The following is a 27,895-nucleotide window of genomic DNA, read 5'->3' as shown; positions in this document are numbered from 1 at the left end:
TTGACAATGACTACTACCCACTACTATACAATGAGTTATTTAAGATACTATTTTTTCTTATCATCATATTTATTATCCGCTACTTTTATTTTGGATACATAAATACTGCTAGAATCATATACAGGATTATACTGCAATAAAAGTTTCTGTGTATGTGTTGTATATGTATGTTTATTAGATTTTGGAATTTCCAAACTTTCATGAATCGTTAAAATAAAGATAGATGCATAGAAAATAGTTGAAAAAAAACCAAAAACAAAATTTATCAAAACAATTGGAAGCATTGATCACTGAGAGAGAGAGAGTAGCAACATAGAGTAGTAGCAATTTTGAGGTAGTGGATGATGCTGCACCTTTATCGGAAAAAAAGGATTAAAAAATTTCCATTTTTTTAAATTTTAAAATCTTTATATGAAAATTTGGCGCTAAAATTGCAAAACATAAAAAAAACGCTTCCTGCTACTATTGGTTTCATTTTCATTATAATGAACAAACTGAATCAATTAAAAATTGAAAACTAAGAATTTTGTTTTTTTATCTTTGTTATCCGAAAAATTTTTTTTTTATTTCAATTTATATATATTTAGTTTAGATTTATTATTATTGTATCGGTTTAAATTACTGCTGCGGTTGTTGTTGTTGTTGTTGTTGTTGCAATGATGCAGTTTGATATAGACCGAATTTAGTTTGTGGTAATGTTACGCCAATATTTGTCGGTAATTGATAACGATTTGCCATCATTGATCCACCATACATCATTGGCTGACAGGAATTCATAATACAATTAGCTTGAGTAAAATTAATGTTACCAGGAATCTGAGTCTAATAGCATATGATTGGATAAAATTGAATTAATTCAAAATCAAATATAAGAAATTACAATACATACCTGTCCAGTGCATTGATATGCCTGATTGTGGTTAATTATTGAAAACAATGAATGTAAATGAATTAAAAATTCATAAAAAAAATTAAACTTACAATCGAATTGAAACGATAAACATCGCACAGGAAGCAAGTGTTCTATGGGAAAACAAAACAAAAAAAAAATTTTAAAAACAAACAATTTATCAAAATATTAATATTTGGAGATTTTTTGATGAAAAAAAAAATGAAAAAATTTTCAAATTTTTGATCATGAAAAAATTCTCCACATACAAATGTATTGTTCATTTGAAATTGATGATGATAATGATATCTATAATTTGAATCGATTTCAATTGAATTGATTCAAATTATTTTGAAAATTCATTGTTTGTTTTTTTTTGCTATTCTAATGATAAAATAATTTTTCACACTCACCTGTTGATATCCTTGTGGATATTGTGAATTAAAATTAATGCATACACGAATACCGGATGAAAGTCCAGGTAATAGGCTACTAAGACCAACAAATGCCGATGGTAATGTAATACGTTTCAAACGTTCAAATTTATCAAAAAAGAATGCATCAACCGATAATTTTGAATTACTATTGCCATTACTGCTACCACTGCCAATAATCGGATGATTGTTGTTGTTGTTGTTGCTGTACGAAAATGGATTCAATGATTGTTTCCAAATGAATACCATGATAATCATGAATGATAACCAACCAAAATTTCTTATCAATAAAGTGAATAGATTATGATTCTTGATAATTAGCGTTGGTTTCTTTAAACGATTGAAATTCTTCGCCATTGATACTGATGATGATAATGATGATGATTGATAAATTGAAATTTTTTTTTGGTCTTCAAACAATTATGAGATGATGGAACAATATTATTATCGATAAATCAATCAGAGGCAATTGATGATGATGATGATGATGATGACATCAATGCACAATGTTTAAAATCCAAAATTCAAATGAACGTGAAAGACAAAATTCATACAAATCATCAAAATATCATGAACCAATATAGGAATGCTAGAAAATAGACAAAAAGAGAGAGAGAGAGAAGAATTTAGGTTAATTGAAATTCAAACGAAAAAAATTTTTTTTTTTGTCATTCATCCCCATTATCATCATCAATGATGATAATGAACAGATGTTTCAATGTTTGCGTTTTTCACATTCAAATTGTTTGTTTGTTTGTTTGTGAATATTCCATTTTTTTTGTCTTCTCCCATTGAAATACATAGAGAATACTTACCAGAAATTTGTTTCGTTGCTGTTTCGTAGTTGTTGCCGTTGTTGTTGTTGTTGTTGTTTAAATTGAAATAAAAAAAAAATTTTCACCCATAAATAATATATATATGAGCATTTGTGACAATTTTATCCTAGGTGAACAAAACAAAACAAAACAAAAAAAAATTTTTCGTTTTGTTTTGTTTTCTTTTTTTTCTGCAAATTCAATTTTGACATCAAATACACATATATATTGTTGACAATGGTTGATCAACGAGCCATATCGTTGAATCTAGTTGAATCGAATTTTTTTTTGCAGAAAAAAATTGAAAAAAAATATCATCCATCCATTAATTTATTCATTCATCATGATTCAATTGATGTGCCAAACAAATAATCAATTCTTCTGATGGCAAGCCATTCAATTATTTGGACAAAAATTATTATCAGCATTACGATGATGATGACCTAGTTTTTATACAGATACATAGGAAGTATGTCAGTTAATTGAATTTTTTTTTCATAATTCTTTAAAATTAATCTTACAAATTCTGTCCAATGATGATGATGATGAAGTTCAATTTACGATTTGAATCGTAACAATTCTCATTCCTTGGATAATTCATTCATTCTGTCGTTTTTTCTTCCTTCTTCTTCTTTTTATTTTTTTTCTCGGTAATGACCAACAACCAATGTATAGGGTGCAACACCATATTTTTTTTTATCTTTGTTATCCATACGAAATAAGTCGTGCATCAATCAAGAATATTCTGTTGAAAAAAGATAAAAAAAAACTTGATTTGATTTATTTGCAAAAAAAAAAAAACAAAAACAACACATACCCGGTAAGAATAATTTTTGATGATTTATAAAATCCATGCTCGATAGGGGTATTCCGTAATGTTTTTTTTTTGTATGCATATTTAGGATCTCTTTGAGTATTTTTTTTTTTTTTTTGTTTTTTTAGTTAAACTCAACCACGTCGCTTTGAGCGTATGAACGTTTATTTTTTTTTGGTGGTAATCTTCTGAGCAATATAATAATTGATATATAAGCGACATATCGACATTATTTAAGAATTGAAATTTTTTTTTTTCATAGTGATAATCTCCATTGTTGAATATACCAACGACAGATACAAACACTATTTTTTTTTATCTTTGTTATCCGGGAAAAAAATTGTACTCATTTACACCAGGAAGAATGATTAAAACAGAAAGAAAATAGTTGATACACAAATGAGAATGAACGAACAAACGAACAAAACAAAAATGAAAAACACATAGCATACACACACACAGACATAACACTTTACATCTTTCGTCATTTCCACCCAGTCCCAATCTCTAAAATCAATAATAATGTGATGATAATAATAATACAACACTACCAACACCAACACCACCACCACTACCATCAACCCCCCCCCACAACGCCCAACCGACCTCCCATAATGTTGTGAAAGGGTTTTTTTCAGAAAATTTCTTTTTTTATATATTCAATCATCAAATTAAAAGAAATAAATATACAAACACATAGTTGCACATGTGTAGGTGGGTGATTAGAATTTCAAAACAAAACAAAAAAAAAATGAAAATGAAATTGAAACAGAAATTGAAACTGAAACTGAAATCAAAGAGGCAGAAAATTATGCTTTACAAGTGTGTGGGTGTGGGTGTGTGAGTGAGTGTAAAAATAGAAAAAAAGTGTAAGAATAAAGAATTTTTGTTTTCCATTGTTTTCATTTCTTTGTAAATTCTTGTATACTGGGAAAAAAAATTAGGATCTGAATTTTTTTTATCATTTAAAATTGAAGAAAAAAAAAGTGAAGAGCAACGCTATTCAAAAGTCTATGGATGTTTGCTATTATTATTATCATTTAGTATTATTGAGTATATAAATATATAAATGTACTAGATTGAAAAAAAGAGATAAATAGATTTTGAATTTAAAAAAAAACTTTAAAACAATAATAATGATAATGATAATGATGATGACAGATGAAGAAGATAAATTTTATATATCACTGAAAAAAAATACATGATTCAAAAAGCAAATGAATGAATGAATGAAAATGAAAATTTAAAAAAAATGCACATACCTGGATGAATAATCCCAAAAATCAATCAATGAATCAAAAGAGTAAAAATTTGGTTGCTGTTGTTATTTGTTATTATTATTATGAATTTTTTGTTTCATGACTAAAGCTCAACAGTATGATTGTTTCAATTTGAACAAATAATCGATTATTAATTAATTAATTAATTAATCAACAATGTTGAGCATTCTTTTCACCGACATAACAATATCATCTGGTTGTGGCAATGCATTAGCTTCTAATGAACGTGCATATGGCATTGGAACATCGGCACCAGTTACACGTATAACTGGTGCATCAAGATAATCAAAAACAGGACCTAATTAATAAATTAATTAAATTTAAATTTTTAGAAAAAAAATTATTATTATTCATCAATTATCAATGGATCACTTACTTTCAATCACTTGTGCACAGATTTCGGCACCAACACCTGATTGTGGCCAACCTTGTTCAACGGTTAATAAATGATTTGTTTTCATTATAGATTTTGATATGGTTTCAAAATCTAATGGTCTTATTGTACGTAGATTGATTACTTCTAATTCAATTCCCATTGTTGAAAGAATTTTGGCTGCTTCTAGTGATGTTTCAACACCTTTTGAATAACTACATACCGTAATACGATCACCAGGACGTTCAATTTTAGCTTTACCAATGGGCAGTAAAAAATCTTTTGATAAAACATCATCATTCACATCGAATGATGTACCATAAAGGATTTCATTCTCAAGAAATACAACCGGATCTGGATCACGAATGGCAGTTTTTAATAATCCTTTAGCATCTTCAGCAGTATATGGTGCCAACACTTTAAGACCAGGACAATGTGAATACCATGCGGCAAAACATTGTGAATGTTGTGCAGCAACACCGGCTGCCGCACCATTCGGTCCACGAAATACAATCGGTACAGCTATACGACCAGCCGACATATAATAAGTTTTGGCAGCTGAATTTATAATATGGTCAATTGCTTGCATGGCAAAGTTGAAGGTCATAAATTCACAAATTGGACGAAGGCCATACTATATATTATATATTTATATTTACGTTTACGAATAATAATCGTCAAGGTCAGACAGGCAATGACCGTATAAGAAATGTTTAAAATGGAAAATAAAAACAAAAAAAAGATTATTATTTTTTTTGCTCTATATACATACACTCTATAGTAAGAGTGAACATAGTAAACATTCGAGACAATGGCCACTTTTATACAAGGTCAAAGAATCGAACGATTCAAAAAAAAAAGAAAAAAAAGAATTTACTTACAAATGCAGCACCAACAGCCATACCGGCAAAACCCATTTCAGTGATTGGCGTATCAATAACACGTTTATCACCATATTTACGCCAAAGACCTTTGGTCACTTTATATGCACCATCATATTGAGCTACTTCTTCACCCATAATAAATACGGTTTCATCACGTTCAAGTTCTTCATCTAAGGCGCTATTCAATGCATCACGTACGGTTAACTGTAAATTAATTAATTAATTAATTTTTAATTTAATTTGAATGAAGAAAAATAGTTCCATCACTTACTTGAGCATAATGAAAAGATGTTTGATGAAAATTTCGTTGCTGTTGTCCATTATGGATATTATTATTATTATTATTACTGGTTGTTGTTGATAATGATGAAAACATTGGATGAATATTTGTCGTTTTTATATTCGACGTCATCAAACGCAATGATGATGATGATGATATGATTCGACCGAGCATTTTTTATCACTTTATTAAAAAAAAAACAATCAGAATCAAAAAATCAAAATCAAATCATTATGGAATCAAAATTTTTTTCATCGACAAAATGTCGAAATGAAAATGAAAACAATCAAACACACAAGAAAAAAAATTAGATGTTGCTGTGACAAAGATCAATGATATTCAGCCTTATATACCCGAATCCAAGATGGTCCGGATGTTTCAGATCTTTGGCTTTCTCTCTTTCTGTGTGTGTGTGTGATTTTGATTGAACAAGTTGTTCGTGCAAGTAAAATGTGTATGTTTATGTGAAACGTTTGTCTATATTCAAATTTGGTTATATGTGTCTGTTCTGGATTTTTTTATTGTTGGTTCATAAAAATGTAGGCAAAATGAAGTATATATATGGCAGTAAAGTGTGTTGTCTTGGTCACCCTAAAACATTAGAATAGGCAGGTCCTATCTATACGAAATTGTATTGTATGAGAGAGTGATTTTGGTTTTTTTTTCTCTCTAAATTCGTTGTTCGGTTGATTGGTTAGCATCAAAGCCATAAAAAAACCACCCACATTTGTTTCTAGATAATTATCTCACTATTATATTCAATCTGTAACGATGATGATGGTGACCAATTCGATAATGATCATTATCAGATATCATGGTCTGGGAACGGAAATCATTTCAAGATGTTCGGAAATGATTAAATATCGATAAAATGATTCATTGATTTATTTGAAATTTCCAAAAAAAAATCAAGAAAAACAATAAATTCGAATTTCGAAATGAATGAATAAACAAAGAGAAAAATTAATCACTTACCCTGGAGAAAAAAAAATGAATAAATAAAGATCAATAAATGCAGACAACAAACTAGAAAAAAAACACACACAAATCAAGGAATTTTTGCCTTTCAGAATTTGTTGTAATATATCCAACGAGAAAAGAAAGAAGAAAAGAAAAGAAATCTGAATATTGCAAAAAAAAAAACTGAACCGAAATATCACACAAAACATATGAATTCTGTCTGTGTCTGTCTAAATGTCTTACCACAGCAGTGAGTGTGTGTGTGTGTGTTCGGAAAAAAAAGAACCAAGGACATTATAAAAACACACACACTCGTTGGATGCATGATTCTTTGTTTTTTCTATTTGCGCATGTACATTGTACTCGCCGCATTTTTCTAATTTGATGATGATGATGATGATGATGATGTTGAAATCGTTTAACATTTAGATGGATTTTTTTTTTTGATTTGTTTGTTTGAAACAAAAGACACGAAATTTGTTGTTGATTTTCAAAATTCCAATAATCATAATAAATGTGTTTGTCTCTCTCACCGAAGATGACCACCAAACATATTAACGATCATGATCATCGTCGTGTGTGTGACCACCAAGATATATTTGTTGATGGCGCATAATCACAAAAATTGGTTTTTTTTTCTATCATTAAAAATTCAAATCTCCAGAATATAGTTACGACCACCAATGATGATGATCAATCGTAATCAATTAGTTTACCCCTATTCGATATGCTTAATTTTGAAATTTTTTTTTTGCTTTCACATCACACCATGGTTACCGAACGGATGTATTTATATCATTTTCGTTGTTTTGAAAAGTTTTTTTTTCCAAACGAAAATCAATTATAAAAACATGGACAAATTTCTCTATAGAATTGTCTGGACATTTTTTATGTTGTCCCATTTAAGAACAATAGCCATTTGATGATGATTGGATAAACAGGCCAGACATGTGATTTGTGTGGAATTTAGGTCGTAAAAAACAATGGTCAAAATTGTTATTGGAACAAAAAAGTATCATAGTACCATTTAATGCTATGAAACCGTCTCAAGGACTTATATGGCCATACTAGCATCTTATGATTTCATAAATTGATTTGATGACCAGACGAACACATGCCATATGTTTTTAATTCAAAAATTGTACAAAGGAAAAAATATCGTCTAGCTACATGTGTGTGTGTGTGTGTGTGGTAATTGTAATCATTAGGTTGTAGATTTCTACAATTTGTTCTTGCTAAAACATTGAAAAAAAACCGACAATAATCGGAAATGAATTGGTTATTATCATTATCATTCGGTTAAATATAGAAAATTTTTTGGTTCATCATCATCATCATCGTCATCTCGGCCAAATGAACAACGAAAGATTCCTATACATTTTTTCATTGAATTCTTGAAATGGTTTTTTTTAGAAGAAAAAAAAAATTTAAATTAAAAATTGATCATTTGTATTCAAAATACCAAATGAATTTTTAAATATTCGAAAAAAAAGACATACAAAATTTATGGATAGACATTTTTTAGGTTGATTTTTTTTCTGTTTGTTTTTTATTTAATTTTTTTTTTCTCATCATCATCATTACAACGCAAGGTCAAACCGAACAAAATGATGATGATGATGATGAGAGTTTGTCTATATCTCTGTATATACATGTAGAGCTGATGAAGTACATCATAAAAGTATAGTATAGTATATACGTTACATGGGTATATGAGATTGAATGTTATTATAATAGTTTTGATTGCCACTACGTGGCGTATATGTTCATTTATTTCAGGGGCAAAATAAAAGTCATATACTGAAACACACACACACATCACACACAGATCACACAGAGGAGAAGAAAAGGCAGCGTGTCCTATCGTTTTCTTCATTTCAAGATTCATTTGTCTGTTGCCGGTTTCCTTCTTTTTTTTTTATTGGAAAAAAATTGAGCATTGTTTTTTTTCTCTTAGTGTGTTTGGATTAGAATCTTTTGTTTTTTCTTTTTTAAAAAAATTCTCGATTCTTACAATAATCTTGTTTTTTTTTGTTTGTTTGTTTGTTTTGACGGTAAGCATAAATTTCAGGTTAAAAGAATCGATTGAATAAATTTTTCTGAATTCTAATTCTTTTTTTTTCTCCTTCTTAAATTTCAATGTGTAGAATTTTCCTGATTAAAATTGAAAAAAATTTTTCTTCATCATAATCAATAAAATAATGGACAATACTAATAATAATAATAATAATAATGGTGCCCGATATTTGGGCATGTTCGATAATGTGGCCAATAAATCAACAATATTCTATCCATTCATGCGAAATGCTCAATGTCAATCATCATCATCATCACCATCATCATCATTACCATCAACATCGATTGTACCGGCCAGACAATTCACTATGGCTAGTTCTGGTATTTTTTTTATAATCAAATTTTAATTTTTTACTTAAATTATCTCATTATTATTATAGCCGAGAGTGAAGTAGAATTTGGTTCAATGAAATATTATGCGTTGTGTGGTTTTGGTGGTATTCTTAGCTGTGGTATCACACATACAGCTGTAACACCATTGGATTTGGTCAAATGTCGTATTCAAACGAATCCCGAAAAATTCAAAAACATTGGACATGGTTTCAAGGTGACCTATGCTGAAGATGGAATGCGTGGCTTAGTACGTGGTTGGGCACCAACCTGTATCGGTTATTCGTTACAAGGTTTAGGAAAATTTGGTTTTTATGAATTATTCAAAATCCTTTATGGTAATGCATTGGGTGAAGAATTGTCTTACTCGTATCGTACATCATTGTATTTGGCTGCTTCTGCATCAGCCGAATTTTTCGCTGATATTGCTTTATGTCCATTAGAGGCATGTAAAGTCCGTACACAGACAATGGCTGGAGCATCACCATTACTTCGTGATATTGCTCCATTGATCATGCGAACCGAAGGTATTTCAGGTTTTTACAAAGGCCTTGTACCATTGTGGATGCGACAGATTCCATACACGATGATGAAATTCGCTTGCTTTGAACGTACTGTTGAATTATTATATAAACACGTCGTTCCAAAACCACGTGCCGAATGTAACAAAGTTGAACAATTGACCGTCACATTTGCTGCCGGTTATATTGCTGGTGTTTTCTGTGCTGTTGTTTCCCATCCAGCCGATACTGTTGTATCGAAATTGAATCAAGATCGTGGTAGTTCTGCTGGTGATGTATTGAAAAAACTTGGTTTCATGGGTAAGTTTTCTATAATGTAATTCTAAATTGACCATCAGCATTAATTAATCATTTGTTATTATTTAAAAAAAAACAAATTTAGGTGTATGGAAAGGATTGACGCCTCGTATTATCATGATTGGTACATTGACTGCATTACAATGGTTCATCTATGATGCTGTCAAAGTATGGCTTCGATTGCCACGACCACCACCACCAGAAATGCCCGAAAGTTTGAAAAAGAAATTGGCTGCTAAACAACAATGATCAAGCATTAGATTGGCATATACATTTATATAGGAAATCTATTTGAAAGAAAAGCCACCGCAATCATAATCGGTACAATAACTTGTAATTGTATGGAATCGGATTTATATAATTATTTAAAAAAAAAGAAAAATGATAACTAGAATCTAAAAATGAATTTAGCACATACATTTCAGATACATTTTGAAAACAACAATATTTAAAAATGAAAATACACAGATCACTCTTTCCGAAACAAACAAAAAAATCAAATTATTATTTTAATAAAAAATAAAATAAAAAAAAAATTTAAAATTCAAAACTGATTGATTCCAATCAGAATTTTACTTCACGTTTTTTTGTTTTATTATTCAGATTAGAAAGTTTTATTTTGTCATGTAATTAATCTTGTTTTTATATCCATAGATAAAGAGATTATTATTATATGTAACAACAATAAGAATGAAAAAAAATGATTATTCATAAATGATATCATCAATTGTATATTTCAATTGAAAGATTAATTTGATTTCTGACTTGTCTTGATTGTTCGACGTTATTGCAAGGGAAAAATCCCATTCACGAGTTCACCAGTTTACTGGAAATGTAAAAAAAAAAGATAAATATAATGTGTACAATTTGATAAGATGACTACAAAAATATACTCACACACATGTAATGATGAATGATTGCCTTTAATGTGCCGAATTATGAAGAATTAATGGAATCAATTAATTTTTTGATATGTTTTCATGGAAAAGCAAAAACATCATCAATCCAGGCTAAAGAACCTTCTGAATCGCTATCATCAGGCAATTGTATATATTTAGAAGTTGTGTTTTTCAACTTTTTTGATCGGCTAGCATTTGTTTTTTCATTCAAGTTTCGCTTAGATGATGAACTATCGTAAATAGATCCTTTTACTGGTTTATAAATTGGTAACTTTGATGCTCTTGTAGCCCGTGGCTTTTCATTATCAACTACATCAGAAGCAAATCTAATCTTTTTAGAAGGTAAATTTTTATTATCAGTTGGCGGATTATTTCCGGTTGTATTTTTTGAGTCAATACAACTTGGAGTTTTTCGCTTCAGTATTCCTACAATCGCTGTAGATTCTGTTGATTTAGCTTCTTTATAATCGTTTTTAAATGATTCATTCAACGTATCGGGAACAATTAATGCTTCGTCAGCATCATCATTGGCCAATTGAGCTAAAATGGGAGCGATAGTCGAACTGGGTTTGGATTTTTGTCCTGCCTTGTTGATCGAAGTGGCGGCAATGCTATTGCTGATATCAACATTAGAATGTGCAAGAACAGTGTTGGACTTTTGTGACTTTAGGATTGAAGAGGATGATGATTGTGGCAATCGAAAATCCTTAGTTGTTGGCCCAGTATTTCCCACTTGTTGATCATTCGTATTGATAACTGCATCCAAAGTTTTTTCATGGTTTTCTTGACATTGTTGATTATCGAATGCGGTAGTATTTTGATTTTCGTCATTTGATTGTGAGGTTTTATTGAAAGTTTTATAACTATTATCACTAGTGATTGGTGAGACGGCCGAATACGAAATCGACGACGATTGTTTCAAAGAATCCAATACCTTTTCGTGAAATGATCGAAGAACTTTTTCTTTTTCCATCTGAGCCAACTTGATATTTTCCATGTATTGGTGAATTTTATTTTGTTGTTCTATAATAATTTCATCTTTTTCAGCAAGTTTTTTCTTGAATTCTTCATCTTTTGTATCCAACATTTTCTGTAATCGATTTTGCATAGTTTCACACATTGCATTTACTGCATCTGCAGATTTTACTTGCATCAATAGCGATTCGTTTGCCCGTTTCAATAGTTCTGACTCTTGTTGATTCTGTAACAATTGTTTTTGTTGTTCTTCAAGATTGCTTTCAAGCTTTGCCTTGATTTCTTCAATTTGTTTAAGCGACGATTTTTGTTTTTTGACCAAAAAATAAAGCTTTCGAGCATCTTCACAAAGATTAAATGATTCATTTGTAATTTTTTCCATTTGTTCAACATGATTTAAACATTTGTGTTCTTTTTCTTCGAGTCGACCTCTCAATACAATGATAGAATCTTCATTTTTCTTCACCTCTAAATTCTTTGCATTCAAATCCAACTGAAGTTTTTGATTTTCTTCCGAGATTTTCTCCATATTTTCGATTTTGGATTTCAATTCATCATTTGATTTGATCAGTTCTTCTAATTCCTTATTTGATCTTATTTTATTTGCTTTGAGTTGAACAAATTCATTATTCAGTTTGGCAAGTTTTTCAATTCCTTGTTGTATTGATATTGTCAAGCTGCTAATTTTTTCTTCATATTCTCCACAAACTTTTTTGATCATCCGCATTGATTCATTATTGCTTTGTTCAACTTTTCGTTCATATTCGGCTTCTTTGGCTCTAAATGATTGTTGTTGTTCATCTAATTTTGAATTCAAAGTTTCCAACTCATCAAAATATTCAGATTGCATTTTTTGTAATGAAATTTTATATTGTTCAATTTGAAGCTCTCGTTCATTTCGCTGTTCAATAGTAAATTTCAAAGTTTTCGCCAATTTACTTGTTTCTTGTCTCATTTCCTCAAATTCTCTCAGGATTGAATCCAAATTCATTTCATAATTAGCGCAACGAGTGTTTAAATTTTCTATCATTTCCATAGGAATCGTCTGGGATAGCTTTGAAACCGAATTTCGTCCAGTTTGCATTTTAAGTTGCTCATTTTCTTGACTTAATTTCTCTATCATCGATTTTGATTTTTTAATTTCGCTTTCAAGTTCTGTGATTTCTCGATTCTTTTTTTCCTCAAACTGTTCGACTTGCTTCAAGAGTTCATCAGGAGTAATCGAAATTGATGATACTAAAACGAAAAATATGGTTAATTAAACAAAACATTAAATTAAACAAATGTGATTCAAAAATCGGAATCAGTCAAAAAAAAATCAAAAAATACTCACATTGTTGGTTTTTTTCCATTAGATTATCATCATTTTTCTTTTGACTATATAATGTAAGATTAGCCAAATCTATGCCAATATCGAAATAATTGCAATCTTGAGATTGATTACATTTTGATTGTTCAGTTTTTTCACTAATAATTTCTGGAGGCGGCATTCGAATCATGTGAATTTTTTCACCAAACTTTGGTTGTTGAAACGGCATGAAGAAACAATTATTCGTCATTGATGGTGTCGATGATTCAAACATTGTTTTACGGCCAACATTTTGAAAAAAATTTGATTTTGATTTTGAATTTTCGGAAATCATTTTGTAATTTATTACTTTCACTACGAACTGTTTGAGATCGAATGACAGGAAAAAAAATTCGAACGTTTACCACTTCAATACATTCTACATGATCATGGTATATCCAATCAGATTTTATCGAACGTTTAAAACTGTTTTCTGATTGGTTCAAAATTTCGAACTTTTAGATTTTTTTTTTCGAATCATTGATTCTTTTTGGAAACTATTTCCATAGAATTTTGTCATCATTCCGTGGGAAATTTCTGCTCCCTCAGTGCATTCATACCCATAAACAAACTCGTTCAGAAACAAAAACTGAGAGACCTTTGACCGCTCTATAGATCATGTCAAGGTCGTAAACACATAACAATTTGCGCGCCATTACTCGAATACTTTGTTGACTCATTCATATATATTCGTTCAATTTGTTTATATTCTAAAATTATTATATATATATTCTTTTTATTATGCAAACAACAACAAAACAATGGTGAGCACTTTGAATTGATTAAAATTTTTTTTATTCGATATATGTTTTTTTTTTTTTTTGAAAAATAGGATGTATGAATCAGAAATTGATTTCAAAAATTGTAAAATTTTATTTATGATCATATTTCCTCATTTGATTAAAAAAATTGGTTATTGCATATGATGAAAAATTGCCTGACAATTTTCAGATATCGATTGGCATTGGAAAGATTTTTTTCCCTCTCACTATGAGGACGTATTGAGTGGATTTGATTTTTTCCGTTTGTTTTTTAATCATCACCACCATTTATCATCATCATCGATACAATGAAATCATTGTTTTCGTTCAATTGTTCCATCTAAACATCCGTTCATGAAAAAATTAGATCAATCTGATCGATTGAAACTTTTTACTTCCTCAATGATTTTTTTTTGTGTAGTGATAATTTTGTTTGTTCATCTCTTTGATTTTTTTGTTAACTTTCCATGTGCATTTTTTTTTCTTCAATCATTTGATTACCGTGAATTAATCTATCAAAAACTAGATGATTTTGTTTTTCCTATTTGTTGTTGTTATTATTACCAAATGATCGACCTTGTTTATTGACAATATATCTAACATAACTGTTTTTTTTCGTATTCGATTGATGTTGCCGGTGTTGTTGTTGTTGTCATCGTCATAGTTTCAAGGTTTGTTTTATTTCGTAATATCGTGTTGATTTTTTTTTTGTTTCATCTTTCATTCGAATCCATTTATAACATACATAGTCATTTTTGATGATTAATTCTGTCACATAAGAATACAAAAGGTGGAGAAAGAAACAAAAATTTCGATATATTATCTTACGCCATCAAAAGTGATTCAAAGGAAAAAAAACTGTACATTTCATCAAAAAAAAAGAACGATTCAATCATGATGATGATAATAATTATTGATGACTAACGATCATTATATACACCTGTACCCAGTAAGGAAAAAAATATGAATGATGATCGATTGATTGATCATCATCAATATTTTATAACTACTACTACTACTACTATCACCACCGCTCCTTCAACTACTGCTATTATTAATGATGAAATTTTAACTATGATTGATTCCATTTTTTGAATATAATTTTAAAAAATTTCATTTTTTTCTATTTTTTGTTTACAGATTCATGACACTGGGAAAAAACCAAAGAATTTTCTATAAATAAAAACAATTTTTTTCCGAATCATTGGTAAGTGTTAATTGTTTGATTTTATTATTAATTAATAAGAATTTTATTATCGGTCGGTGATGCTGTGTTGCGTTCGTTGTACGTTAGTGATTTTTTTTTTGCTGTTGTTTTTGTTTTGATCAATATGATCATCATATCAATTAATCAGAAACGAAGCAGCATCCAAAAAAAAAAAAAAATGAAACGATAAATCGACAGAGAGAGAGAGAGAGTACATACAAAATTAGAACAATTTTTTTTGCCCTTCTCTTTCTGTTGCTGTTATTTTTTTTGTTGCCATTTCTACAAATTACAATTGTACTATGTAGTATGTGGATGGATGATTATGTCGATTATATATTGACAATGATGATAATGGCGATGACGAAGAAGAAGATATTACGAAATTATGATGCAGATTATTGAAAAAAAACTTGCATGTTCAAAAACAGAGAAAAAAAATGATTTCGCAAGATTATTATTATTATAATAATTATAATTATTATTATTACATTATTATTTTCTTTCAATGATGCAACTTTGTCTGTTTGCATGGACCACCTCAATGGATGATGAAAAAGTTTTTGTCTTTTACTTGAAAAAACAAGAGAGAACATAATGTTGTCCACAGTTGACGATGATGAACGAAATAAACAGAAAAAAAGAGTGAAACAAAAATTCAAAAAGCAAATGGAATGTTTATTGAATGGATAAATGATGAAAATTTATTTATCATCATCAATATATTGATATTCATACTATTGTGAGATTTGGCAAAAAAAACAAATTGAATGGAAAAATACACACACAGAACAACAACAGCAATGAATAAACAAAAATTTTTACCCATCCCATCAATCAACAAGTTTTTCATGACTGGCTGGCCAAACATTATTGTGTATACACATAAATCAATTCATCATTATCAACAACCAAACAACAACAACAAAAAAAAAATTTAAAAGCTTCTATTGTTGACCGGTCATCATTAAATATCATCAAACTAATGCTACTACTACCACCCTACAATTATAGTCATGACATGTGAATATTCATCAATCATGAAAATGAAAATTTTTAACGATATAATGACGCAATTGTTGTGAAGAATAGCGAAAGCGAGAAAGAGCATAGTCTCTGTTTTTGTTTTTTTTTTGTTTATTTATTTAAATCATCATCATCATCATGATCATTTTTTCAATTTTTGGGTATTGTTCCATATGATCAAAGTTTGTGATTTTCTGTTTTCATCAAAATATCAAAATCATGTAAACATTGATGAAATGAAGAAAAAAAATTATTATTAGTGTTCATCATTTAACCAATAACGACTCTCAAAAATTATCTCATCTTTTTGCATCTTAATTTTTTTTTCTTTTAGCCTTGATTGATTGATTTTTAATGTACAAGAAAGTTTTTCTGCTTTGTTCCGTTCGTATGTCTCTTAAATAAGGATGATGATGATGATGATGATGATTGACTGAATTTTTTTTCACATGTAGTTTTCGGCCCTTTTTTTTATCAAGTCACATTCGGTTTCGAATTTTTTTTTCTTGGCAACCATTCAAAACACATGCAATCATACGATCAATTGATTTAACGATAAAAACATCGATCAATTATTAATGGTTATCAATCAATCAATCAATAATCAATTAACTGTCTCGCCTGTTTTTTGTTGTTTGTCACCATAATTCATTCAAACGATATATAAAAACCCTTGACCGGCTGTTTGTTTGTTATTGTTTTTCATTTATGTTGACATTTATGTGAATATAATTTTTGTTGAAATTCAAACAGAAAAGAGAACAGTAAAGAAATCCATCAGATGATCAAATAGTGTATCCTGAGCATGCAAATAAACAAATAAATTCAATTTTCGTTGGATGAAAATCAATTTTAATGAATATAAATGAAACGAACAAACAAAATGTCTTTTCCATATGATCTAAAAGCAAATGTACGACGATCACATTCATCACCATCGAGTGTGTCTCGTCTAAATTTCATCAATCGTCAACGACATCAAGATTATGATGAAAATGATGCTGATGATGAATATCGTGATAGTCAACAATTCAATCCAAATGAAACATATTATGATTCATATCGTCGACAACAATTACAACAGCAACAATCGGGCATCGGAAATAATAAAATATCTTTAAATCGTCGTTCATCGTTCATACATCATCGTCATTCATTCCATCATCCACAGGATTATTATTATGAACATCCAGATTTTGTTCATTTCACATCCACTGAATCTTGGTCATTCCGTTGGACGGCTACATTGGCCATTATTAGTGTACAACGGACAACAGCATTGTTCATACAATGGATTCTATATCCATTTTATTCCTTTACAGAATATTTTCGTCTACTATTCCATATTATTACTAATTTATTTTTTTCATTATTACAATTTTATGCAATGATTTTGGCATTTGCCTGTGATTATTTAGGCCTTGGACATTTTGCATCATCATTACTTGCCTATCTAAATTCTCGTCGTATCTGGCAACAGCATCAACAATTATTACAAAATTCTAAACATTGTCCAGACGAGTTATATTCAATAAAACGTTCAATATCTTGTGGCGATAATCTAGATATAAAATCGTCACCGAATCGATATTCAATACAATCACGTTCATCGTTCCGTGGTTCATCTGGAACGATCACAGCACCATCAAACACGGGACAATTAGTGAGCTTTTTTAAATCGGCGAGTAAATTACCGCCAACAACATCGGATCCATCAACATGTCCGTGTTGTAATCGATTAGATCAAGAACGACGACAACGTTCTATTTCGTTGGTATATCCATCTTCATCATCACATCGACAACAATCATCCGGTTCAACATCATTACGGCGACATCATTCACAATCATCACGTTGTCATAATCATAACGGGCATTGTCATAATCATCAACATCATATTCATAATCGGTATGATTTATTTGATGCATTAAATCTTCCCACGCCTACGGTGGTTAATGTGCTAATTAAACCAATTATACAAACAATACTTGATTGGACTCAAGTGAATACAGTACTTTCATTAACTTGGAAAATGAAACGGCGTGTTCGAAAATTATTTCGTTGGTGTCCAACGTCTCCCGAAGAACTAAATGAAGCGGAAGATAAAGTTCTTTCTTGTGAGATTATTTTTTTTCTTGTTTAATTAACTAAAATTAATTCATTTTTCTCTCAAACAAATATATAGATCTTAAATGCAATTATCAAACATATTATGTTGATATCGGTAGTCGTTGGGATCTCGATCATGTTCGAATATGGACATTAGAAATTGAACCAGATTCAATGGTTATGACAAGCAGTGATGATGAGAATAGAGAAGTACAACCACCAGATCTTTTGCCAAAAGTAGGCCTTAAAAATCAACATTATTTACCGCCAAAAATGTATGGATTACCATTAGTCATGATTCATGGATTTGCTGCCGGTATTGGATTATGGGCTTTGAATATAGATGAATTAGCCAGACGTGGTAATCGTCCAATATTTGCATTCGATTTATTGGGATTTGCTAAAAGTTCACGTCCACGGTTTCCAATGCCTCGGTTTCCTCGTAATCTGACTGAAACGCAACGGATCAAAGCCGAAGCAGAACAGATGGAAAACTATTATGTAGAATGTTTGGAAAAATGGCGTCAATCCATTGGTGAACCATTGTCCAACAAATTTATTCTGTTAGGACATTCGTTTGGAGCTTATATCGCCATGGCTTATGCACTGAAACATCCTAGTCATGTTGCTCATGTGATATTAGCCGATGCATGGGGTATACCACCCGAAACTCAATCTCGTCATTTAGCCGCTTCGGGACACATCACTACACGGCAATTACCTTGGTGGGCTAAATTAATTGGTCGTATGTTTTTGGATATCTTGAATCCATTATCACTTTTACGAGCAATCGGTCCATGGGGACCATTTGTGTTAAATTCAGCAAGAGCAGATATCAAATATAAATTTGAACGTCTTACCAAGGGTATAGATCAACCTTGGAAACGATTTTCTGCAGCTAAACAAGCCGAAAATCCTCCACCATTGGAAAGTAGTGATGAACTTTCATCTGATGAATTGGATTCAATCGATGGTCAATTAGATGAAAGTAGCAAGCCCATTAAATCATCAAAAAACAAGGAGAAAGAAAAACCATGTGTTTTTCTTAATTACATCTACCATTGTAATGCTCAATCAAGACCAAGTGGTGAGATTGCCTTTAAAAAACTTTGTTCGTCAACTGGATGGGCACGATTACCCATCTTGGATCGTATTCAGGATCTCGATCCCCGTATAACATTGACATTCATCTATGGATCTCGTTCATGGATTGATCGTCAAACAGGTTTACAAGCCAAATATATTTTGGCAACCAAATCCGTTAGTGGTGGTGTTGGTAATCATCCTCGTATACTTTTGACTTCATCCGATGAGAATAGCGATGGAGATGATGATTTAATCGATTTAGATGGTCTTCAACGTAAATCACGACTCAATATTGAACGTGTAGAAGTACATGTGATACAAGGTGCTGGCCACCATGTTTATGCTGATAAACCAGAAGAATTCAATGATCTAATATTGTCCATAGCTGAACAAATTGATCAAGCATTCATGAAAAAAATTCCTTATAATAGTGAACAAGATATCGACAGTGGTGATCAAAGCGGTGTTAATGGACAAATGAAAAAAAATCTTCGAATCAATAATAAATCATTGGTTATAGTACAGCAATCATCAACAACACCATCATCTTCTGGTCTATCAATGCCATTATCACAGCAGCAGCAGCAACAACAACAACGACAACAACAATCAACAGAATCGGATGAACAAATGAATGTGCCAAGAATTAGGCCTGGAAGAAAATATGGCAACTATATAAGGCCACCAAAATTTTTATCAAATATTGATCAAAATATGAATGATAATGGTGGTAATAATAATAATAATAATGTTGACATTAGTGGACAATAAATAGTCGATGATGGTGAACAATCAAGGATTGTGGCAAAAAATTAATTGTTAGTAATAATAATAATTTGTTTATGTTGAGTTTTTTTTTCAAATTTTTCTATGATGAAAAAAAAATGTTTATCCAGATTTTTTTTCTTTTTCGTTATGTTTTTCATTTTATATTTTTCAACAATACAAAAAACATATTTTAAATAAATAAATGATGAATGATTCAAATTGCTGATGGCGGGCTGAAAAAAAAATTTCATTTTGATTCATCTGTTCAAATAGTGAAAAAAACAAATCAAAAATTGCTTGTGAAAATTTTTACTTTATCATTTGAACATTTTTTTTTTGCTTGCAGGTTTAGTTCAAATGTATACGAAACAATTTTAGCAAATGATTTGATTATATAAATAATAATCTCATGTCACATGTGTGTCATAATTTACGAAATCGAATTGTCAATCAATTTCAATGTTACCATTTTTTTGTCGCATTTATCAGGTTGATTCAGGTTGGTTCAACCAAAAAAAAAAAAGAAAACAAAATCATTCCATATGATTATGAAATTGTCACGAAAATTATCGTATTTTGTTTTCATGTCAACAATATATGAATCTATTGGTTTTGTAATTTCAAATTTTTTTTTTGTTTTTCATTCACTTCTCATTAGTTTTTTTTCTACCTGTGAAAAACAAAAAAAAAAAACAAAATTTAAATTTCTATTCTAATTTCTAAATGCATGCATACACACACACACACACAATCATGTTTCAAGGTTTACAAGGAACATGGTGATGGATATAAATATAAAGAAATAAAAAAAAAATACTTGGAAACATATAAAATTCAAGGTTCTGGCCATTTCCTTTTTTTTCATTTTCAATGTCCGATATCTTGACGACGATCATGATGATGATGATGATGATGGTGATAAAAATAAATGTTAAAAATCGATGTGATGGTAAAAACCATCACTGATTCCATTCGATCATGGCCAATTTTTTTTCTTCCGTTTTTTTAAAATGTTAATTTAAAGAAGATTAAAAAAAATTTCCCATTTGAAATAATTTGATAATATTATTACGAATGATCAATAATCTTATTCAATTTAAATTCTTCCGTCCTTCATCATCATTTAATGACAAAAGTATCGATCCATCGATCGAATGAATGAATGAATGAATGACCTTGTCGGTAAAATGGAACATTTTTAAAAAATAAATCTGATGATGATGATGATGATGATCTCATTATTGAACATTATCATCGAATCTTGTTTGTTTGTTCAGTATGTTTTTCACTTGCATTTTTTTTTATTGCATTATGATTGTAATATGGTTGGATTTGTAATTATCAATTTTGTATTTGTATATATGTGTGCGTGTGTGTGTACAATATACATTGTATAAAGCGGAAATAAATAATAAAATTGGAAAGTCAACAAAATTGTTTTGGTTAGATTTTAGATTGATCGATTGATTAATTGATGATTATTAATAATTTCAAACTTTAGTCGTACCATATGCACCAGGATAACCGGTAATATTGTTATTGACAACATTTGATACTGTTGACGATGGATAATATGGTCCCAATTGTTGTTGTTGTATTTGATTCTGATATTGTAATTGCATCTGTTGCTGTTGTTGCTGTAATTTAAGCTGTTGTTGTTGTAATTTTCGTAATTTTGGATGATCCATAATATCCAAGGATTTTGTTTTATGTGTAAAACGTTTCTGTAGTTGATAAATAACGGCCACTATACAACAAATGGCTAACATTGAAAATGCATATAGAAAAGGAAATAGCCAAACTTTTCGTAATTGCTTTTTTTCATTGAAAGAAAAAAAAATGACCATGATGATGATGACGATAATGATGATAAGAAAAAAAAGAATGAAACATTGACATTAGTATGACATTATTATCAAAAATTTTAAAAATTGAATAAAAGAAAAGATTAGCTCAATGTTTGTCTTGTTATATCCACTTATCATTATCATTGAATAATAATTTATGATGATTAAATAAGCAAAAAAATGAAATTGTTTTCATTGAATTCAAACAAACAAAAAACGACAACAACAACAACAACAACAAGGACCGAATCATCATCATCATGATCACCTGTTGGAATGAACTTGACCATTATTGAATAGAAAAAAAAATTAGATGATGATGGCGATGATTTGCAAAATTATTGCCCGATGACATTGTGAATCCAATTTTGATGTTTTTTTTTCTTCTCTATGAATGTCAATCACATAATTTCATATTCATACACGTAATATTGGCAAGACAAGACAAAAACCTTGCCACGAGCCTTCCGTATTGTGTGTGTTTGTTTGTTTGTTATTCATTAATAGATAATTTTTTTTATTTCACTTCTCATCTTTTTTTTTCTTACCTCGAATGGAAACGATAATGTAATGATTGTCAATGCAGTGCCAACATTTTGAATGCCAGCTTCGATTGCAATTGTACGTCTTATAGCATATGGTAAACGAAATAATGTTGCAGCAATGAATCCAAGTGCTAGACCCAATATTGGTAATAAAAATTCAGCTGCATATAAAACAGCTGGAACATCATTAAATATATCTGGAAAAATAAATACTTCCAATGTTTGACAAACAATAATGATACCGAAACCAGCTATTGAACCAATTTGTGTAAGAATTGGTGCCATTTTCGGTAATTTCCAATTCACCACCATACCGATAGCAACCGGTGTTGTTAATGATAATAATGATATGGTCATTTTACCATATGGAATAACTAATGTTTCTGTTTCAAGATTACGACCATAAAGCCATACATTGAATGGCATCATAACCAATGCAACTACGGTTGAAAATGAAGTCATTGTCACACTAAAAAAAATAAAATAATCAGATTTGTTTCACATTTCTATATGATGTGGTCATCATTCATGATGATTGAATGACGATAAACAAATAAATGATGATCATACCTAAGAGAAAGATCACCTTCACAAAAATATGCAAAAACATTGGATGTAACACCGCCAGGTGAACAAGCCAATATCAATAATCCGGTTGCATGTAATGGATCAATCTGGAACACAACAATCAGGAAATATGCACATGCTGGTAATAATACAAATTGTGATATCATTCCAATTATGACACCAATCGGTTTTCGTACATGTCCCCAAACCTATTTATTTGTTTGTTTGTTTTTTTTAAATGAAAATTGAATCAATTTTAATAATTAATCAACAACAATAAAAACAGAAACAAAAAATAGTGAATGATAGTGAATGAATGCCGTTGCCATGTAGTAATGACACGATTTTCATTGTGGATGAAAATAATTTCCTGATTTTTTTTGAAATGGAAAAAAACAACAGCAGCATTTTTTTTAAAAAAATCGGAATTATTATTAATCCAGATATTCTAATCTGATATTCATTATTATCAATGAAAATGAAATAGACCATTGATTGATAAACACCTACCTGTTCCCAGGTGATTGAACAACCCATAGCAAACATGACCGATATGAGTAGAACAACAATTAAATAATCATGAATTTGTTTCAACATTGGTGGTGTTTTATAAACTTTTTCTTTGGAAACCAATTCTGTGGATTGTGGTTGATTTTTATGATTTTGACCAATACGTTTATTTTGTCGTTGTTGTTGTTGTTGTTGTTGATTATCATTTGTTGATTTAAATTTAGATTTTCTAGGTACATTTATTGATGTTGTTGTCGCTGTTGTTGATTCGATTGATGATTGATTTCTACCCGAAATCAATGCCGATTCTAATGATTGATTAGCCCATTTTGATGAAGATTGACTATGACTATTATTAAAAGATTGATTACGGTTATTTAATTTGATATTCGTTAAAAATGGTGATGCTCTTGATGGTTTCGGTTTCATTGTCGTTGTTGTTGTTGTTGTCGTTGTCGTCGTTGCTGTTGTAGATGATGATTGTAAATCTTGTCTATCTTCATTCTCATCATGTTCATTGCCACCATCATCATCATCATCATTTGAATTATCATCATCTTTATGATTCGATACGATTGTACGTGTCCGTAATAATTCCTTAATATCCGGATCCATATCGGTGGTCGTGGTTAAAATTTGTTCATCTAAAATGGCAGTAGTAGTTGTTGTAGTGGTTGTTGATGATGATGATGATGATGATGATGATGATGAACGTTTTCTGGTTGAATTCGATGATCGTTTAGCATTGACAATTGAATCTTGCATTTCAATTATCACCATCATCATCATTATGATCACCATAATGGTCGTTATTCTCATTGATTGATTCATTTTTATTTTGTAAAAATTTTTTTTTCTGTATCTTCAATTTCCGGTAGAATAAAATAAATCATGAAACAAAAAACACACACAACATAAATTTATAACTTGAAGAAATCAGGAAAAAAAATCAGAATCAAACAGCAATAATAACCGGAACAATAATTAAAAACTGAAAAAAATTAAACTTTGAAAATCGAAAATGAAAATTTTCGTCTTTTTTTTCTCCTAAATATCTAAAACGACCGTTTGTTTTTATAAATATATCGATGTTCTGACTAACAATCTATCGTTTTTTACCATTTATAATGGCTTCTCTCTCTCTCTTTCGTTTTTTTACAGTTAAAATTTTTGATCTCTTTCTCTTTTGGTTTTCATTTAAAAAAAAACACACACACACACGTCTGTAATTTTTTTTCCGCCAAAAATTTTTTTTTTCTATCTGTGTTTGTTGTGGATGCGTGGTTAAAGCTTGCATATCAACGAATAACAAAACAAAACAAAAAAACACGCTGCGCCTGTTATCAAATACTGAATCCAAGGGCTTTATTATGAAAAAAAATAAGGTCCATCATTATGATAATGTTGTTGTTGTTGTTGTTGTCAGGTGTGTGTGTGTGTGTGTGAAAAACATTGAAAAATAACAAAAACAACAACAACAACAACAAAAATCGATATTGATTCAATATCGATTTTTTTACCAAAAAAAAAAATTAAATTCAGACTATACACACATGACCAGTAAAAAACTGGACACTTTCGAAAAAAGCATTACGGCCTATGGGAGAGAGGGTTTTTTCAAAGCTTCTAAAACCATGTTTTTTGTCGGAATCAAGCGAAAATATTTTACCAGTGCATAGTGAAAGAGTTGCTCTTTGAACAGTCTGAGTTTCAACTTCCGGCTACCATTTTCGAGAGTAGATGTAGGGTGTCAAAGTTTATGTAAGGGAAATTTTCGCCCCTCTCGACTGTACTGCCATCTTGCAGATTAATAAATCCCTGAGATTAGCAAAAATGTATAGACACCAATTTTCGAATGTCGTGCAATCATACTTAACATCAATTTTGACAATTTTGCATTTGTTTTAAATCTTGTTTTAAGACATAAATAAAATATATCACTACAATGGTTTATTTTGTGCCATTTTTTGTTGTAAAGTAAGAATTCAAAAATTCAAAATCGAGAAAATGACCAATATCCAACCTAACACGACCAGATCAGAATCGAGAAAATGGCAAATTTCAAAACTAACACGACCAGTTCAGAATTCAAAATTCAAAATTCAGAAAATAACAAGTCCAAACTAACACGACCAGTTCAGAATCGAGAAAACATCAAATCCAACCTAACACGATCAGTTCAGATGGTTAGTTATTGGAATTAGTTACCAGAATTGGTTGGTGAATAATGTTCGTTACATTCAATTAATTCGATATGTATCCAATGTTCTGCCATTGAAGATGAAAATATTTATTTTCAGAATATGTTGTTGTAATTTTCCACACAATGAATAACATTAACAAATGATCATAAAAAAAAATTTTATCTGATTCGAAAAAATGTTGTAAAAGTGGATAATAATTCAAATTCAGTTTGGACTTGATATTTTCTCGATTCTGAACTGCTCGTGTTAGGTTGGATTTGATGTTTTCTCGATTTTGAATTTTGAATTCTGAATTGGTTGTGTTAGTTTGGACTTGTTATTTTCTCGATTCTGAACTGGTCGTGTTAGGTTGGATTTGTTATTTTCTCGATTCTGAACTGGTCGTGTTAGTTTGGACTTGTTATTTTCTGAATTTTGAATTTTGAATTCTGAATTGATTGTGTTAGGTTGGATATTGGCCATTTTCTCGATTCTGATCTGGTCGTGTTAGGTTGGATATTGGTCATTTTCTCGATTCTGAATTCTGAACTGGTCGTGTTAGTTTTGAAATTTGCCATTTTCTCGATTCTGATCTGGTCGTGTTAGGTTGGATATTGGTCATTTTCTCGATTTTGAATTTTTGAATTCTTACTTTACAACAAAAAATGGCACAAAATAAACCATTGTAGTGATATATTTTATTTATGTCTTAAAACAAGATTTAAAACAAATGCAAAATTGTCAAAATTGATGTTAAGTATGATTGCACGACATTCGAAAATTGGTGTCTATACATTTTTGCTAATCTCAGGGATTTATTAATCTGCAAGATGGCAGTACAGTCGAGAGGGGCGAAAATTTCCCTTACATAAACTTTGACACCCTACATCTACTCTCGAAAATGGTAGCCGGAAGTTGAAACTCAGACTGTTCAAAGAGCAACTCTTTCACTATGCACTGGTAAAATATTTTCGCTTGATTCCGACAAAAAACATGGTTTTAGAAGCTTTGAAAAAACCCTCTCTCCCATAGGCCGTAATGCTTTTTTCGAAAGTGTCCAGTTTTTTACTGGTCATGTGTGTATGTTGTCATGTTCATTTTAATATATAAGTAGATATGATCAATCATCATATATAAAAATTTTAAAATCGATTCATTATAAAATGTACAAAACAAATGATTTTTCTTTGGTATTTTTCAACTACTACCCAAATGATTTTTTTCTCCGTATTTATTTATCGATTATGTTGATGACATGGATCGAAAAAAAAAATTTCAAAATTCATCAAATTGATCCAATTGGAAATGGAAAATATTCGAATGAAACCTTCACAAATTCAATTGAATACAAATATATTCAAATCCATCGTTTGAAAACCTTGTTAAATTGTCTCCTTTATTTGAATGTCTCATCACTTTTATCATCAAAAATCAATGTCTTTTTTACCAATCACAATCACAATGATGATAATGTGCGTGTGTGTGTGTGTGTATAAGTGTGTCCGTCAATCAACAATTTTTTTTTTTTTTTTTTTTTGGCCACCATCAAGATCAAGAACCCAAACAAAACAAGATGGAATAAAAAAAATCATTTTGAAACATAACATGATGATCACATAGGATGATTGTCATTTTGTGTATCAATGATGATGACAGAAATTAAAAATAAAAAAATGTGAGAAAAGAAAAAACTCACTCAAATCAAGACTACAAGGCTAAATGATTTTCATTTTCCGTTTTGATTCATTGTCCAGTTAAGAAGAAAAATATCCAAATAAATTCTAATGAATGCTGGAATGCCCTTGTTTGAAATTGTTTGCTGCTATTTTTAAGATTTTATTTCTGCCTAAATGAACCATGCAAACAATGATGATGATGATGATGATCTCATCGATAATGAAAAAAAAAGAAAAAAAAATATGATATGAATTGACCAATGAAAAAAAAAAATTCCAATCATTTTCTGATTTAATTTTGGGAAACTTTTTTTTTCACATCCATCCCTTGACCAATTTTTTTTAAAAAAATTTTTTGATAAAGATTCACATCAACAACAACAACAAAACGATGACCATCGAGATAACATCATAGAGAACAATGTGATGAAAATA

At 30.0% G+C, this 27,895-nt stretch overlaps 6 protein-coding genes and 1 long non-coding RNA gene across 9 annotated transcripts; 2 read left to right on the top strand and 5 right to left on the bottom strand.

Annotated features, from left to right (window-relative positions):
• Positions 1-524: 524 nt before the first annotated feature.
• Positions 525-3,570, bottom strand: LOC124499909 (uncharacterized). Its single transcript, XM_047063907.2, has 7 exons — positions 2,956-3,570; positions 2,660-2,883; positions 2,139-2,581; positions 1,303-1,912; positions 982-1,023; positions 890-910; positions 525-822 (listed from the first exon to the last, which is right to left on the bottom strand). The coding sequence occupies exons 4-7, from the start codon at positions 1,678-1,680 to the stop codon at positions 619-621; spliced, it is 645 nt and encodes a 214-aa protein (XP_046919863.1). The 5' UTR covers positions 1,681-1,912; positions 2,139-2,581; positions 2,660-2,883; positions 2,956-3,570; the 3' UTR covers positions 525-618.
• Positions 3,571-3,956: 386 nt separating this feature from the next.
• Pdhb (Pyruvate dehydrogenase E1 beta subunit) lies at positions 3,957-7,019 on the bottom strand. 3 transcript variants are annotated; one of them, XM_047063886.2, is made up of 6 exons: positions 6,745-7,019; positions 5,761-5,952; positions 5,487-5,693; positions 4,609-5,239; positions 4,215-4,530; positions 3,957-4,139 (listed from the first exon to the last, which is right to left on the bottom strand). In XM_047063886.2, exons 2-5 carry the CDS (start codon positions 5,941-5,943, stop codon positions 4,379-4,381), a joined length of 1,173 nt encoding a protein of 390 aa, XP_046919842.1. In that variant the 5' UTR covers positions 5,944-5,952; positions 6,745-7,019; the 3' UTR covers positions 3,957-4,139; positions 4,215-4,378. The 3 variants fall into 3 exon arrangements, with proteins under 3 accessions (XP_046919842.1, XP_075587699.1, XP_075587700.1); XM_075731584.1 differs by lacking the exon at positions 6,745-7,019 and adding an exon at positions 6,495-6,583; XM_075731585.1 differs by lacking the exons at positions 3,957-4,139; positions 4,215-4,530 and having other exon boundaries at positions 4,601-5,239; positions 6,745-6,997.
• Positions 7,020-8,524: 1,505 nt separating this feature from the next.
• LOC124499895 (phosphate carrier protein, mitochondrial) lies at positions 8,525-10,489 on the top strand. Its single transcript, XM_075731577.1, has 4 exons — positions 8,525-8,783; positions 8,877-9,126; positions 9,186-9,956; positions 10,039-10,489. The coding sequence occupies exons 2-4, from the start codon at positions 8,931-8,933 to the stop codon at positions 10,200-10,202; spliced, it is 1,131 nt and encodes a 376-aa protein (XP_075587692.1). The 5' UTR covers positions 8,525-8,783; positions 8,877-8,930; the 3' UTR covers positions 10,203-10,489.
• A 40-nt stretch (positions 10,490-10,529) lies between these two features.
• Positions 10,530-13,933, bottom strand: LOC124499865 (uncharacterized). The gene is made up of 3 exons (XM_075731576.1): positions 13,161-13,933; positions 10,851-13,063; positions 10,530-10,779 (listed from the first exon to the last, which is right to left on the bottom strand). The coding sequence occupies exons 1-2, from the start codon at positions 13,468-13,470 to the stop codon at positions 10,932-10,934; spliced, it is 2,442 nt and encodes an 813-aa protein (XP_075587691.1). The 5' UTR covers positions 13,471-13,933; the 3' UTR covers positions 10,530-10,779; positions 10,851-10,931.
• Positions 13,934-15,404: 1,471 nt separating this feature from the next.
• On the bottom strand, positions 15,405-15,715 carry LOC142597567 (uncharacterized). The gene is made up of 2 exons (XR_012832261.1): positions 15,635-15,715; positions 15,405-15,555 (listed from the first exon to the last, which is right to left on the bottom strand). It is a non-coding gene; the product is annotated as an uncharacterized LOC142597567 (long non-coding RNA).
• On the top strand, positions 15,509-20,158 carry puml (pummelig). Its single transcript, XM_047063846.2, has 3 exons — positions 15,509-16,557; positions 16,625-18,286; positions 18,355-20,158. Exons 2-3 carry the CDS (start codon positions 17,035-17,037, stop codon positions 20,133-20,135), a joined length of 3,033 nt encoding a protein of 1,010 aa, XP_046919802.2. The 5' UTR covers positions 15,509-16,557; positions 16,625-17,034; the 3' UTR covers positions 20,136-20,158.
• Positions 20,159-21,413: 1,255 nt separating this feature from the next.
• Positions 21,414-25,055, bottom strand: LOC124499877 (uncharacterized). Its single transcript, XM_047063866.2, has 4 exons — positions 23,602-25,055; positions 23,095-23,300; positions 22,528-22,993; positions 21,414-21,946 (listed from the first exon to the last, which is right to left on the bottom strand). Exons 1-4 carry the CDS (start codon positions 24,430-24,432, stop codon positions 21,623-21,625), a joined length of 1,827 nt encoding a protein of 608 aa, XP_046919822.2. The 5' UTR covers positions 24,433-25,055; the 3' UTR covers positions 21,414-21,622.
• Positions 25,056-27,895: the final 2,840 nt, after the last annotated feature.

The sequence above is a fragment of the Dermatophagoides farinae genome, chromosome 5, assembly GCF_024713945.1.
Source record: "Dermatophagoides farinae isolate YC_2012a chromosome 5, ASM2471394v1, whole genome shotgun sequence".
Taxonomy (NCBI): Eukaryota; Metazoa; Arthropoda; class Arachnida; order Sarcoptiformes; family Pyroglyphidae; genus Dermatophagoides; species Dermatophagoides farinae.
Note: the sequence above shows the minus strand (reverse complement) of the source record. Positions and strands in the feature narration are given on the sequence as shown.